We start from the raw sequence: 15,828 nt of genomic DNA on the forward strand, positions 1-15,828 counted from the left end.
AATTTTTAAAATCTCTTTGGACTATCCAAATCTCTGTTCTCACTAATAGTAAGTGTTATCAAGAGTTAATAACTGCAAATAAAAGCATTATGGATAAAACTAAGTATTTACCACAAGAGGGAGCAGGTGAATCAGTTATTTGGTTTCTATTAACCTAGTGTAAAGTTTCTCAGTAAGAACTGAAATATATAATGTAAAAACATCTTTTAGTAAGTTCCAAAGATATTTTATTACTAATTTCAGTTGTATAAAATAAGGCATCTTTGGGAAGACTTCTAAGTAAGTTTATAAGAATTCAGGGACAGTAACATATGGTAAGCAGACAAGATTAGGTTTCACTCTGCGAACGCCTCGGAGTATAACAGACATAAAATAGTGCAAAGGTAGATAAAGGAAGGGGAGTAAAAGGAATCAGCAAAAGATTAGGTAATCATTAACTAGATAAAAAGAAACATCTCATGTACTGACACTTAAGATACAATTAATTTCTTATGGTTTCTCCATCCTATATATATTACACAAAAAGAGCATATTAGAGAAAAACAAACACTCAAATGTTTACTGAGTCTGGCCACGTCAGCATAACTATTCTGAAGCTAGCTAGATATATCTAAGACTAGACTAGAGACTTGGTTCTCTGCTCTCTAGTTTAGGAAAGGCCTCATGAAGCAAATCCTGAAAAATTTTCCAGAAGTTCCAGTTCGGCCCCTCGAGCTCCTCTCAGCTGATGGATTATAAATGTGGTTTTTCTTTATTACACTTTAATCTCAGATATATGTTTACACAAAATCTGAACATACTGGTTTAAATAGTCACAGAAAATGGATCCAAACCCCTACGTAAACTACATGTCTAAAATACCAAAAACAGACATCACAATCAGCTCATTTACATATTTCCACCAAGCAGGCTAATACTCAATTCTAATATGTTTACAACTTATGACGATCTCACACATCTACAGTAGAAAATTAAAATAGATTGTTTCTACGAAAGTAAATGCAGTAAACAGAAAAAGTTGTGCTCACCTACAAAACAGAAAATAGTTCTAAAAGCTAATTTAAACAGCTTTAGTTCTTGATCTAGATTGTCTTTAATGCAATCATTTCCCCTGGAAGCCATTTTTAGGAGCTCTTTCATTCCACCGGGTATTTATTTGTGAAATACATGAAGATATGCTGGGGCCAGTGTAGTGACCAATTTACATAATATTTAGTGAACTAAATGAAGAGAACAGCCAATGAAACTGACATAATGCTTCTGCTAGTTCAGAGATGATATGCACAATCTCAAGGTTATGGGATGTGTCTTATGCACTGCTGTATCCTTGGCAGCTGGCGCGATGTTTGATATAATAATTATTTTTTGAAAGAATGGTAAGTACAAAAATGTAGCTATGGTCCCAAAGTTAAAAGGTTCACAACCAAGACTGAGGCAATGATATACAAAGCCCAAAATGTTTATTTTTCATGTCTTAATTTAAATACAAAGTACACTAGCAAAAGTCATTAAGTATATGTCAGATCTATTTTATGTTATCACAGAATGAGGCATTCCACAGAAGACAGAGATAAATACATTCCATTCAAAAGAAATTTCTTATTAATTTTAGCTGTTGACAGGAATCTTCCAAAATGCAATACATATTTTCCTTTATGTACCTAAGAAAAATATGACTTCAAGTCAACTATTATCCCTATAATCATGTGAGTTTTATATAAAAGTGGAGGTATCCCAGGCTCTATGAAGCTATTCTTTTAAGTGGGGAGACAACCAGAAAAAATGGAGAAAAGGAAAACCTTTTAAAGTATGCCTTTTGAGGGGCTCCTGAGTAGCTCAAGTGGTTGAGCATATGACTTTTGATTTTGGCTCAGATCATGATCTCAGGGTCATGAGATCAAGCCCCATGATGGGCTCCACTCTGGGCATGAAGCCTGCTTGGAATTCTCTCTCTCCCCCTCTCCCTCTGCCCCGCCCCCCACCAACACACAGGCATTCTCTCTCTCAAAAAATAAAAAATAAAAAATAAACTTTTTATTCTTTTGAATTTTTTTTAACCCTAGCAATATGTTACTTATTCCACAAAATATTAGAATAGTCTGATGTCCAGGTTTCCACCTGAGTAATTTTTGGTAGAAAAAAAGTACCTTTCACCAGAATGAGAAACACAACAGAAAGAACATTTAGAGAATGGAGACAGAGGGGACAGTGCAGCACAACCTGCTCCTTCTGGCTCTGGGGCCCATTTCTGGCCCCTCCTGGGCCGTTCTCAGGCAAATCTCTTAATACTTTGGAAGCTCATTTTCTCTTTTGTAAGATAAAGCAAATAAACAACCAGGTTGAGTTTTTAGGATTTAAAATTATTAACAATTTGAGGTATGTGTATGTACCTATTTCCCCAAGTAGCACTGGTAATTTGGTGTTCGTGGACATGTGCACAAATGACCTCAAAAGCCACCATCTAAGGGAACAAACAAATTTTAAGAAGTAGCGAATTCGCAAACAACAGGGATCAACTGTATTTGGTACAAGGATAATCTTGAATTGGGTATAGTTAATCCCAAAGGTAAATAAAAACTCAGGATGCTCAGAGAACCACCTAAGATTTTTCACACCACTGAGGGGATTGCCTTAAAACTTTTCAGAACAGTATGAGGAAATAGAACCAGAAATTACTATGAAAACTAAAACCCATACTATTTCCTAATATTTGATATTTTTATTACTATTGGTTGCCCAAGAATAAGCAGTAATATTGCATAAACACAAAATCATGTGTCTTTTTAGAGATAGCAGCAATGAAAGAGATGGTTGAGAGTAAGACTTCCACTCCACAACCAGAAGTGAGAGGGGGAAAAAACCCTAAGATATAGAAAAGTAATGGTAACTCAATACAGGGTGTGTGGGCAGAAGATGCTGAGAAGTCTAACTAGTACTAAGAAGTTTAAACAGTGACAAGCTTTACTGATTTCAGAAAATATGACTAGCCCAAATGAAATGGTTCTTTTCAAAACAGATTTGCTCAGAGCCCAAAATAAAGCACATACCAAGAGCCTCTGTAATTCCTAAAAAGAAAAAACAAAATATCCTCCAAAAAAAAAAAAAAAATGGATAGAGGAAAAACTGAGGTGTGGTTTAATGCAGAAAATGTGCTTGCTTTAAAGAGAACCCTGAGAGCCTGCAGAATGTGTTTTGTCTTATCAAAAAGAATGGGGGAGGGGAGCTGAAGACCACTCTGGATCTCCCTGATTCTCTGGCTCACAGTGAGCCAAAAGGTGCTTAAAGGAGCATGAAAAAATATTTGAGAACTGTATTTCTGATAAAGGGCTTGTAACCAAAATACAGAAAGAACACTTACAACTCAATAATAAGAACACCCAACAACTTAATTAAAAAATGGGGGAAAAGATTTGAAAAGACATTTAACTAAAGATATAGGAATGACTAGAAAACAGAGGAATAGATGCTCCTCCACATCATTAGAAGGGCAAGTTAAAAGCACAGCAAGATAGTATTTTATACCTACTATAGTAGCTATTAAAAAAACAAACAAAAAACCACACAAGCATCGGTGAATATGTGGAGAAACTAGAACCTCATTCATTGTGGGAATATAAAATAGTGCAGCCACTGTAGAAAATACTTTGACAAATTCTTAAAAAGTTAAACATGGGGCGCCTGGGTGGCTCAGTCGTTTAAGTGTCCAACTCTTGGTTTTGGCTCAGGTCATGATCTCATGGGTCATGGGATTGAGCCGCACTCAGGGGGGAGTCTGCTTGAAAGATTCTCTCCCCCTGCCCCTCCCTCCACTCACACTCTCGTGCACGTTCTCTCACTCTCAAAATAAACATATCTTTTTTTAAAAAAAAAGTTAAATATAAACTTAACATAGAGCCCAGCAATTCCACTTCCAGGAATCCACCCAAGAGAAATGAAAATGGATGGTCACCCAAACATTTGTACATTTTGAATGTTCACAACAGTATCATTCATAATAGCCAAAAAGTGGTAACCCAAATGTCCATTAAGTGATGAATGGACAAAATGTGGTATGCCCTTACAATGAAATATTATTCAGTCATAAAAAGGAAAGAAATACTAATACATGTTACAGCCTGGAAAACATATTGCTAAGTGAAAGAAGCCATACACAAAAGACCATATATAATTGTATTTATATGAAATGTACAGAGAAGACAAATCTATAGAGAAAGAACATAGATAAGTGGTTGCCAGGGGCTAGGGTGGGGACAGGGAGTAGATTCAGCCAGGCATGAGGGATCTTTTTGGGGTGATGGAAATGTTCTCAAACTGACCTATGGTAAGGTTTGCATAACTCTGCAAATTTACCAAAACTCAGTGAACTGTATACTTAAAATGGGCAAACTTTATGGTAAGCTGTATCTCATTAAAGGGAGAAAGGGGGCTAAAATGAGAGCTAAAACATGAGTATCTCAAGTCAAAGGCAATCTACGGGCAGCTGAATGAGGGCCATTTAATGTCCTCTGGTAAAGAGATAGAGACTATAGAGACCAAACATGATGGCAACATGTAGCTTAACTAATCAGCCTTTTGGACAATATAATGCTGGCAGGGAGTTGTCTGTTAAGCACATAAGCTTGCCAACTGTTTTAACTTTAGAAACTAATGTTGTCATGCTGAGGTAGTGGCAAACATAGTATTGGAATGATTCTGGCAGTTTCTCCAGTCATTTCTATTAACTCAAGAATTAGTCAAGAGACTAAGGAACTCATTAAATTGGAAGAATCCTCATATTATAGGTTTAGAAAATGGGAGTGAATCCCTAAGCAAAAAGGATCAGAATGGAGAACCATCCCTACCTGAATCAGAAAGATGATCAGACCAATTTGCCTTCATAGACCTGATATATAACTCAAGTCTGGGAAGCAGAGGACTTGGGAGCCCTCTTCTCTTGGACCCTATTTTTCAACAGGACTCTTTAGGTATGAAAAGACAGTACTGAGAGGAGAATTAAATAAGTACTTGATTCTTTGTGAAAGTTCTTAGTTCTATGAAGAGTCTTAAGGAGAAGCAAGTGGAATAACTTATCTTCAATGTGAAACTAAACAAGTTACCTAAATGAGGCACATTGGGAGTCAGAGTGATCCATTCTCCAGGTCTAGAGCAAAAATAAATTCCACTTATGAATAACTGCTTCAAGTATACTTTAATCACAAGAAATTTCCTGAGGTTAAGATAAACCTAACTTTCTCTCACTGAACAAAAGCTCTTGAAAGACTGCAGCCCATCCTCTACAGGTGTGTTTCTGGAGAGGCGGTGGAAATTCCTCAGTGTGCATTTTTCTTATCTGCAATTACCAAACCACAGACACCCTGCTCTCCCTGCCTTAGCCACAGTCATGCTCAGCATGTCCTCAAATGAGAATCCCTGCCTATGGTGAGCACCTGTCATCCCCATCTTGTGACTAGGAGAGAAACATGGCTTAGAGCCATGATGTTACAGTTACTTAATAAGGACAGAACTTCTGTTAGTAAGGTCACTGTGAGGCAATGAAGCCAAATCTGATTCACCATACTCAGAGAATTGTAGGGAACATGTAAAGACCTTTCTTTGGGTCTACCTTCTTAACTTAAAACCCTCACAAAGCAAACCAAAAAAGGAAGGGCAGGGGTAAAAAGATTAAGCTTCCTCAGTAGCTAGACAGATCCAAGATTTATTAGCTGCAATCACTAATTTCCAGACTATTCTTTCTGCCTTTCCTTCTTCTTTAAAGTGTTTTTATCTTTCTCACCAAATGACCATTTCCTATCAAAAAGAAAGAAACTTTATCTTGGTCTTGACTGCAGGGTCACACACAGATAAATCCTGGAACAAAGTCCAGTAACCATAGTCATACATGTAACTAAAGACCCTGACTCCCTGGAGTCTTGTAACAGAAGGAAAATATCAACTGCATTGTGGATCACTTACACAGGGGTCTGTTTCTCCATGCTTCCCTCTGGTACGGGTTTAAAGACATTCCAGATACGATAAAAGTGTGAGGTCAGCCTACAAATGCATCTGGCCATAGGAACCTGATCTCTTGGAGACTGAGACTGAGGAATAGAGTTTAAGGGGGCAATCTCACTGCTAGCAAGGTTGCTAATTATGACCCCCCTCTTCCCTGCAGGCCTTTGGCTAAGACTGACCTCCCTCAGCATGAGCCAGCTGACAGGGCTAGAGAGGTGGAAGACAGGGTAACAGGCGCTCTGAGGCTAGCCAGACGTGCTAGGAGGCCTGGACTCCAGCCTGAAGTTGCCAGAGCTGGTCAAGAAATGCACTTTCAAGAAGGCAACTCCCATTTTTTTAAAGCTCTCTCTACTCCCTCAACTAAGTTCCTTTGATTTGGAGACAGTCTCAAACCCTGAGATTCTTTTTTCAAAAGTTAACAGATAAGTGGGGTTACCAACCTGCAGAGAAACTCCTGTCTCAGGAAGGGCAGGAATACCAAATTTAAATGTAAGCTGCTTAATTTCTTTCTTGGTAAAAATTAATACTTTGCTACTTTTGAGCGTATCATTATGAACCAGAAACTTAGTATGGGATGAAATAGATTGTTTTATGTATTAGGTTGTATTACTGACTCAGTTGTCTTTATGAGATAGACATAGGTTCCATGACTAGGAAAGGAAGGAGCTAGTCAGTGTGTAAGAAAGGGGAATTTCAGGCCTGAAAATGCCTTATTAGTCATCTAATGTGACTATATAATTTACTGTCAAAACTGGGACACTTTGGGAAAGAAAAGGACATTATAAATACTGATGCTAGGACAAGAGGGATAAACTGGGACTGACCCAGCACCCTGGGACAGGTAGTCACCCTACTAGAGTATACTCATTTCTCTATTCAAAATCCTTCAATGATTCTACATCACTGCAGGGTGAATTTTAAATCAGTCTCATCCCTAGAACTATGAATATGCCTCAACTATGGCACATAACACACTGGATGACAATGGCTGATTTTCTTATGTCTCTCTACTCCTGCCAGTCTGTGAACTCAAGGACAAGAGTCTACATGGTGGGCCTTGATGCTCTACCTTAAGGCTCGTCACAAAGTAGCACTCGGTAAATACCAAAGGGCTTAGTAAAAATGGTTGCTCAACCTCCACCAACATCCTAAGGTCTTAGTGCTTATTTTCCTCCATCCATGCCTTTTCAACCCACATTCTGTATTTTGCAGGTGTCACTTCCTAGCTATGCAACTTGAGGCAAGTTAGTTAACCTCTCTGAGCCCCCATTTACTCACCTATATACACAGGAATCCTAATAGTATGTACGTCACAGGATTATTAGGAACATTAAATGAGTTACTCTATGTAAAGTGCTTTAAACAATGCTTCATTCTCATAGTAAGCACCCAGTAAGCTTCTCAAAGGCAGAGAGAGTAGTCTCTTTTGATCACTGCTGTGTACCTACACCAGGAATAATCCCTGACAGAACAGACAGTAAGTATGATGAAAGCTTACTGACATATACTTCTCTTGTTTTTCTCCCAATCCCTTGCTTTGCCTCACCAGTGCCATACACTCTACATCCCACAAACTCTAACAAAAACCTGGCACCATTCCCTTTAAAATGGGACATCGATGACTGACTGAACTCTCTATGCCAGCAGTCAGTCACAACCCTTTACCTGAAATAGATTACACGATACCCCTGAGTTTCCTGCCTACCAGCTGTTCAATTTTAAGTACAATGATTGGAAAAACAATTCCAAGAGTTTCTTAAGTCTGGGATTAAATGCACAAGCTAACTGTCAGGGTCAGGGCAGAGAATAAGAAAAGATTACTACTGCCTTGTGTTTCTACACTTAAGAAAGGAAAAGAACTACTTTGAGTACATACGTTCAAAGATATACAAATTTACAAACCCTGTAAATCATAAACAGTAATACAAACTCAGCTTACTTTTTAAAATAAAATTTTACAAAAATAAAATTACCTAAAATTAAGCCCACCATTGTACTTAAATATCCGGTTCCACTTCCCAGGTTAAGAAAAGACAATCCTGGTTGAAGTTTCAATGCTTCCATAACTTCAGAATAAATGCAAGGTGCTGACAAGTGTATGTTCCCATGCTTCCAGGCTAAGTCTTTGTAAGCATTGTCTCGGTAGCCTTCCAAATAGTAATCTCCGCGATCAATCGCTCTGAAGGCTTGCTCCACTCTTTCAGTGCGGATATACTGAGCTTCTTTTAAGTTATCAATTAAGTCATCATTATCTTCCCCAGCACTCACAGCTCCTCCCATGATAGTATTCAAATCAAATCATAAATTTTAAAATGTAATAAAATTAGCAGAAATGGCTTCCAATAATGTAGTGTGGTTTGTTTTCCCTTTAATATTGCACTTGATTTCCAAAAATAAATTAATCCTGAAAGGGAAGAATAAAAATAAACAGGTTTAAATTAACACTCACAGGAAAGTAATTCCAGTTTATTAAATATATAAGTCATTATAACTTTTAAAGGACATATTCTGTTCCAGGCATAGTGTTAAGTTCTTTAAATATATTACTTTATTTATTCTTTTTAACAATCACAAAAGGTAGCTTAAGTTTGATCTCATCTGTACAGATGAGAAATCTGGGACACAGAAGGGTTAAGTCACCTCATACCATGAGGCCCAATTTGCTAGCCAATAGTCACATGGCTACCTAGGCCAAAATTAAAATTAAATACAGTTTAAAATCCAGTGAGGCACACTAACCACACTTCAAGTGCTTAATAGCTACATGTGGCCAGTACCTGCCACACTGAACAGAGCTGCTCTAGAAAGTGACACTGCTGGGACACAGGCCCAGGTCTTTCAGACTCCAGAAACCATGCTCTTAAGCATTAAGCCAGGTGGCCTTTGGAGTATGGTAAGTCTAGTTTAATATGCATGAATTACTTGATTGATTTAAAATTCCTAAACTTAAAAATCCACTAACACCTGAATGCTAAACATCTTAAATGCACCACATAAATTCAAAATGTTAACACAAAGTAACATATTACCTAAACACTGAATACAAAATATATAAAAAAAAAAAACAACAGATCCACATGTTTAAAATATAGACACCCACATACCCACAAACAAGTAGTATATATTAAGATTGTTTTATTTGGTAAGCCCTGTGGTGATAAATAAGGAGACCACAAATTTTATTAACAACTTTAATAGTATAAGCACTAGAACATATGTTACACACACAAGTACAATAAACTTCTTTAAAGTCAAATTCAGCATCTTTAAATGAAAACATAAGTGCAATCTGATTAAATAAAAATGTCAATACATCATAATGAACACAATTTAATCTTTATTCAACTATAGTTAGTAAATGAATTCATATAACAATTGCTGAATTAATAAATCAAGGGAAGGAAAATGAAAAATGAAATGCCGGGACACTTGGGTGGCTTAGTCGATTAAGCGTCTGCCTTCAGCTCAGGTCACCATCCCAGGGTCCTGGGATCGAGTCCCACATCGGGCTCCTTGCTCAGCAGGGAGCCTGCTTCTCCCTCTGCCTCTGTCCCTCCCCCTGCTTGTGCTTTCTCTCTCTCTCTCTGACAAATAAATCTTAAAAAAAAAAAAAGAAAGAAAAATGAAATGCCTGTGGCCAAAAAAAAAGAGTTATGACAGCCAACTCTGGCTGTATATTCACTCTTGACTTTAGAGAAGAAAAACAACTGATGCTTCGAGCTTCATCAGGGTCCTCACACCTCTGGCACCAAGCTGCCCCAGCACTACTAGAGCAGCTGCCTCACCAGGTCCTGTCCCTGTCCCCACTGCTTGCCTATGTCCTCTTTTGTATTTTCCTATGAGCTCCTTAAACTTTCTGAGTAAATACTGTGAACTCATGTCACACTCTTATTTAACTTATTCAAACTCACTATACAAACCTGAATGGCTCCAATGCCCCCCACACCCAAAAAAAGAAATAACTGAAAAAAATACATGGGCTCGCAGCACCATTCTCCTCAATGAGTGTATTTTACAGCACATAGTGCAAGTGGAAACATCAATCCACGCTTCCTTCAACAGTCTTAGTTGGACATCCTTTTATAGCCCAAGCATCTCAACTTGCTGAGCACAATTCTAGCATTTAAAGGTTTTTTGTGTGTTTTTGTTTTTTTTTTATTTTTTTTACTAACCTGGCTTCTAAGCATAGGTTAACATTTTTACCTGGTACTCAGAGAGAATTCCTTCCCAAGATGAAAGAAAAAGCGGCTACTTTAGACTAGGAGGCAGCTTCAGTTGAGTCTCCAGTGTGGCACCTACCTCAAGAATTTATAAGCCTAATTCTGACTATGCAGACACTTAATGGCTCTCCTGGAAATGCTCTATTTTACTAGTTTGAAAAATTATTCCACAGAGTGACCTAATCCTTCTCAGGTCCTTCTGAACTCTAACCTGTCCAAAATTATCACAGCAAAATAAGCAAACGCTGACTTCACTACACAAAAGCACACACTCTTGGTGAGAAAGGCAAAGAAGTATCAAACCAACACGAACTACTACCATTTGCTGACGGACACTGGGAATTAAAGGCTAAGGATATGGCTGGTATTAAAGCAAAAGACCAGATGACACTTTTAAGAAACTACACATAGTTGGGTACCTTCCAAGTACCATATGACCTCTATCATGTAGGCCTGTGATTTTTCTTTTTTAAGCCTGAACCCTTTTGAGAATCTGATATTTCTGGCCCCTTTCTCTAATTAAAAAATGAATGAATGAGAAGTTTTACAACCAACTTCAGAAGGATCCTGAGTGCCTACAGACCCATGAGTTGAATCTAATTTAAGGACATCTATTAGTTGCAACAGAGTCAGCCACAGATACTAACAAGGGAGGGAGAATTACATTTCCATTTTAGAAAGTGCAGTGCAATTTGTGTTTCTGAACTACTGCAGCAGACCAGAGACCAGGTACTCAGAAAGCTGGGAAACACATCACCTCGTTAACAAGAAGCCACGCAAAAATTTGAAGACAGATTTGCCGGACTCTTTTTCTATTTTGATAGGAAAGACAAATACATCTGGACACAAAACTGTAAGGTATCCAGGAGGGAGGTGGTCAGGAAAGGTTTTCTGGAATAGGACGTGCAATCTGCTTCAATGCATCGTTTCTTTAACGCAAATTATTAGTTCACATTTAGTATATAAGGTAATGATGTGCAGATAATGAAGAAGTTGTGGTGGTTGCCATGTTCATGTTTTGAAGTGACAGCTTACACATATTAAAAAGATGGGTGTTATATGCAAACAATGAATCATGGAACACTACATCAAAAACTAATGATGTAATGTATGGTGATTAACATAACACAATAAAATAAAACTAAAAAATAGAAAGATACCTTAGCGACTTAAGAAAACTTCCAGCAAAAAGCTAAAAATAAAGAGTGCCTACCTCCAAGGCAATTCAAGGGTCTAGGGAAGCTGTGAATGCTGACGAAAAAAATGTTAAGACAATGTCTCTGGATTAAAGCAACAGACGAATTGAGGCTATACCCAGCTTCAGATTTTTAAATTTTGATAAAAATATACATGTGCAAATAAAACAATATCCATAAGCAAATTATCTTCTAGAGCCTAAATTTCAGAGGAAGACGAACCTTAGGGTTTAAGGCTATGAAGGACTGACTGACTGTAATGCTACGTGCAAATTCCAGTAGATTTAGCTATGCTAAAAATTTTATTAGGATTGCTATTGTTCTTGTTGGTAAACTGGTTACACAGTTGCACAGGTTTTCAGTGGTATGTTCTGAGGCTATTGTTCCCACAAGTCCTGTTGTTTTGCAAAACATTAGTAGGTGTTTTCAGATGTTATAGAAAAACCCAGTACTGGACTTCTCAGGTCCTTGTAAGAACCTCAGGAAACCTGAGGGACCTCAGGAGAAGAGCTGGCATGAAAAACTACAAAATGGGATGAGCAGAGCCATGGTAGAGTTATACAGGGGTGTTATGGAACACCAGCCCAGACATGGGGGTGGACACAAAAGGATAGGAAAATTTCCTAAATATGAAGACGTGGTAAGCACAGAGGCAGAAGGAAGGAGAGGTGTTCAAAACAAGCAGAAAAGACAAGGAGACAAGAGGCAATGCACCCACCCACTTAAGGCACTACAAATAGTACCGAAGAGCTGAAGTGCAGGAATAGAAAGCAGTACTTGGTGAAGCTAAAACAATAAAGTGGAATGAAAAATGAAGCTTGCAGGCCACACACACACATGCAGCTTGGACTTCCTCCCACAGACAATGGAGCCAGCAAAGACTTTTTAAAGAATGAGAAACATACTGTATGACTAATTTTAAAATAAGATGTAAAGGAAAAACCAAAACTGTAAAAGAAAGAGAATATAATTATACATTATTTGGTCTGGGGAAGACAATGTTTACATAGTCAGAACAGTGAAAACACAATTGCTGATTCAATTTGAATAGTCATTTAACCATAATAGGACGAAAGGGAAGCAGTAAAGAGGGGTATGGAAGTTAATACCTCATCTGTGATTATAGGAAAGTAAATGCTATCTAAAATTCATGAATTTAAAAAGAGCATCTTAGTTAGCAACATGGAGGTAACTTCCCTACTATGAAATAGCTGAATGCATTAAGATCCCCCCGGAGTGTGAGCCTCCAGGTGGAAACAGGTAAAGCCAGGAACTGCTATACTTTGTCTTCAGGGTATCACCTGACTTTCTAAATTGTGTACATGCATTATTTGAACAAAACTGACAAGTAAAGCTGAAAATAAAGGGAATACTTAAATATATATGTGTTTTTTTTAGACCAGAATAAGATAAAAGATACACAGAATATAATTTCCTAAGGAATAAAAATACATTTAGCAAATAGGCTACAGTAGAAAAATCAAAGAACAAAAAAAGAGAGAAAATACAGTAACAATTTATACTACAGAGCTTCAAAGATAAGTCATTTTATCATATACATAGCTTCTGATAGGGGTGGAAAATGAATTATTATAAATTACATTTTCATAACGTTGACCAATTCAGTGATAGTATTATGTGCATTTGTAGAAAATTTGAAAACAAAGAAATAAAAATTATTCATAACCCTAATATTCAAAGAGCCACTGTTGGGCGCCTGGGTGGCTCAGACGGTTAAGCGTCTGCCTTCAGCTCAGGTCATGATTCCAGAGTCCTGGGATAGAGTCCCGCATCAGGCTCCCTGCTCCTCAGGAGCCTGCTTCTCCCTCTGCTTCTCTATCTCTCTCTCTCTCCCTCTCTCACTCCCTCTGTCTCTCATGAATAAATAAATAAAATCTTTTAAAAAAAAAGCCTTTAAAAAAAAAAAACACAAAGGGCCACTATTAATATTTACTTTCTAAGCATCTATACGCTTTCTTAACACAATATTACTATTATACTGTATATACTATTTCAAACTTTTGCTTAATATGTCTTAAGCATTTTCATGCCATTAAAAATTCTTCCAAAATCCAAGTGTGATATCCCACCACATGGAGGCACCAAAATGAAATCAGCCCCCTAACTGCTGGGCCATGAATTTTGGATTATAATTAAGGTACATGTGAGGAGTTTGCAAGTTAAAATCTGTAATAAATATTGTGATAATTCAATAATAATCTTCTAACTTGAATTATACTTCATTTTTTATGAGTAAAGCAAACACTATTAAAAGGCCATTACAGCATTAAGTCATGGAAGCATTTGCCATTTGTTAATTCTGAGATAATTTCATCTCAATCATGGAAAAGTGCCAAATACAAGTCAAGAGACCAAGGTCTAGCCTTGGTCCCACTGATAACTTTTCTGTATGGCTCTGGGCAGCTCTCCAGAACATCATTTCCTCACCTGTGAAATGAAGAGACTAAATTCTATGATTCCTAAGGTTCCCCAGAGCTCTAATTTCCCTGCTATGTTGGCATCAAACCCATATTTGAGTACAGCTCAGTTTTAGTTATCCAGGAATGTCGGTCCATGCCTCAGCATCTCTGTTACTTTGGTCACATTTTTTGGTGCCCCACTCCTGCCATTTTCTCTAACATGGAAAAGAAAAAAAAAATTAGGTATGTTCAAGTCCTGCATTAAACAAGAAAAGGTAAAGGCAAAAGAGAGAAGCGTCAGAAAATAAAAGACAGAACAGCTTACGTAGTTATGTCTGTTTGAGAAGGAAGTTGTCATATTTACTCACAGAACACAATTTCACTCCTTGGCATTTTCTTTCTAGTACCTGTGTTTGGGGTACATACATTCACATAAGCTCACCTGAAATGATTTGCAAGGTGTTCCAAAAGTGGCTTCTAGTCTTTCAAAACAAGATATGTAGCTTTAATGTATTTTGTTTAGGGGAAGACCTACTGAAGGCCCAGGTCAATATTACAGTGTCTTTCAGGCAGCTTAGGGATGTTTTATGGAAGGTTAAAGACAAGTCAATGGAGGCAGGAAGCAAACAGATGGCAGACAGATGTCCCAGAGTCGGAGAACAGAATGAATGCTGACTCTCTTTCTTTCCTTCCTAGCAACCGGTGGCAAGCAGCCAACTGCTGCTTGCTGCTCCTTTCTCTGCAAAGGTGAGGACAAAGCTCACCCAGCTTTGGAAGTAAAGGAGACTGGTGATTCAAAGGAGAACACACCATTTGAGGGCATGAACAAAGCAATCTTTCTTCCTCATGCCCTCAAAGACCCTGTCATGGGGGTCCCTGCACGAAGGCTGCTTTCAGTGTGGAGACAACGACACAGAAGAAATTTTCTCAGTGACGGCAAATAGCTATGATGAGACATAAATACAGAATCATCAAAGACAAGAAGAGGCTAATGAAGGGGTTCAGAACAAGTCTCCCCAAAATGTGCTTCTTTAACAAGTGGACCATTTTGAGCTGAAGGCAATCAAGACCCTAAAAAACTTTTACCTCCCTTTAAACCTACCTAAAAGAATTTAGGTAAGGATCCTGGCCCAGAAAGAGAGCTATTACCAAGATACAACCTTTTTTTTTCTTTTTTAATCTGAATGACCTATCTGTATAGCAGGAAAACATCTAATTACCAAACATCTGCTCTTCTTAATCGTCCTGTGAACCATCTCCTCCCCTGTGACATCTCAGGTCCCTATCCTACTTCTTAGCTCGTGAGGGCATGTAAGCCTCAACTGCTCGCCCAGCTTATCCTTGGGTCTCCCCGTCTTTGTGGAGCTCCCATATATATACAATTAAATTTTTCTCCTGCTAATCTGTCTTATGTTAATTTATCAGACCAGCCAAAGAACCTAGAATAGTAGAAGGAAAAATTTTTCCTCCAACATTAAAGGTCCACTACTCATTGTGCCAATCTTATTTATTTTTTTTTACTAGTAATAACATATACATGCAATTTCCTATTTCTTCACCAAAACTCTATGAAGAAGCACTAACTTCATTTTACTAATGAGGAAACCAAAGTTCGGAGAGACCAGGAGACAAGCTCAGAGCTCGTGAGTAGCTGAACCACAACTCAAATCCAGTTTGGCAAGCCATAAAATCCTCCTGAAGCAGAACAATTTGCAAAGAGGCCCCTGGCCCATAATTCGAAGGCAGACTTTGTGTCCCCTTGCCTGAAAAGATTCAGATCTCTCTCTCTCTCTCTAACTCTCATTTCCTCTTTTTCCTCCCTTTTAGTACTCTTGGTTCCAAAAGAAGAATGGAATGGTGGAAATAAAGCAGCTGATGTCATGTACTGACTGCAGCCTCAGGCAAATTATTTAACCTGTGATCTTCAGGTTCCTTGCCTATAAAATGGGAAAAATAATAACCACATCATAAATTTGTAAACAGTGAATAGTGCACCGCACA

At 37.9% G+C, this 15,828-nt stretch overlaps 1 protein-coding gene across 2 annotated transcripts in view; it reads right to left on the minus strand.

Annotated features, from left to right (window-relative positions):
• PCMTD1 (protein-L-isoaspartate (D-aspartate) O-methyltransferase domain containing 1) overlaps positions 1-15,828 on the minus strand; it is a 69,908-nt gene that overhangs the window by 34,568 nt on the left and 19,512 nt on the right. For both annotated transcript variants that reach the window (XM_025870588.2, XM_025870587.2), the window contains exon 2: positions 7,965-8,395. In XM_025870588.2, the coding sequence (XP_025726373.1) occupies positions 7,965-8,271 (307 nt within the window). In that variant the 5' untranslated portion in view covers positions 8,272-8,395. The remainder of the gene's footprint in view (positions 1-7,964; positions 8,396-15,828) is intronic.

Source organism: Callorhinus ursinus, unplaced genomic scaffold, assembly GCF_003265705.2.
Source record: "Callorhinus ursinus isolate GAN/ISIS: 27379988/994484 unplaced genomic scaffold, GSC_fseal_2.0 scaffold5, whole genome shotgun sequence".
In the NCBI taxonomy this organism is placed as follows: Eukaryota; Metazoa; Chordata; class Mammalia; order Carnivora; family Otariidae; genus Callorhinus; species Callorhinus ursinus.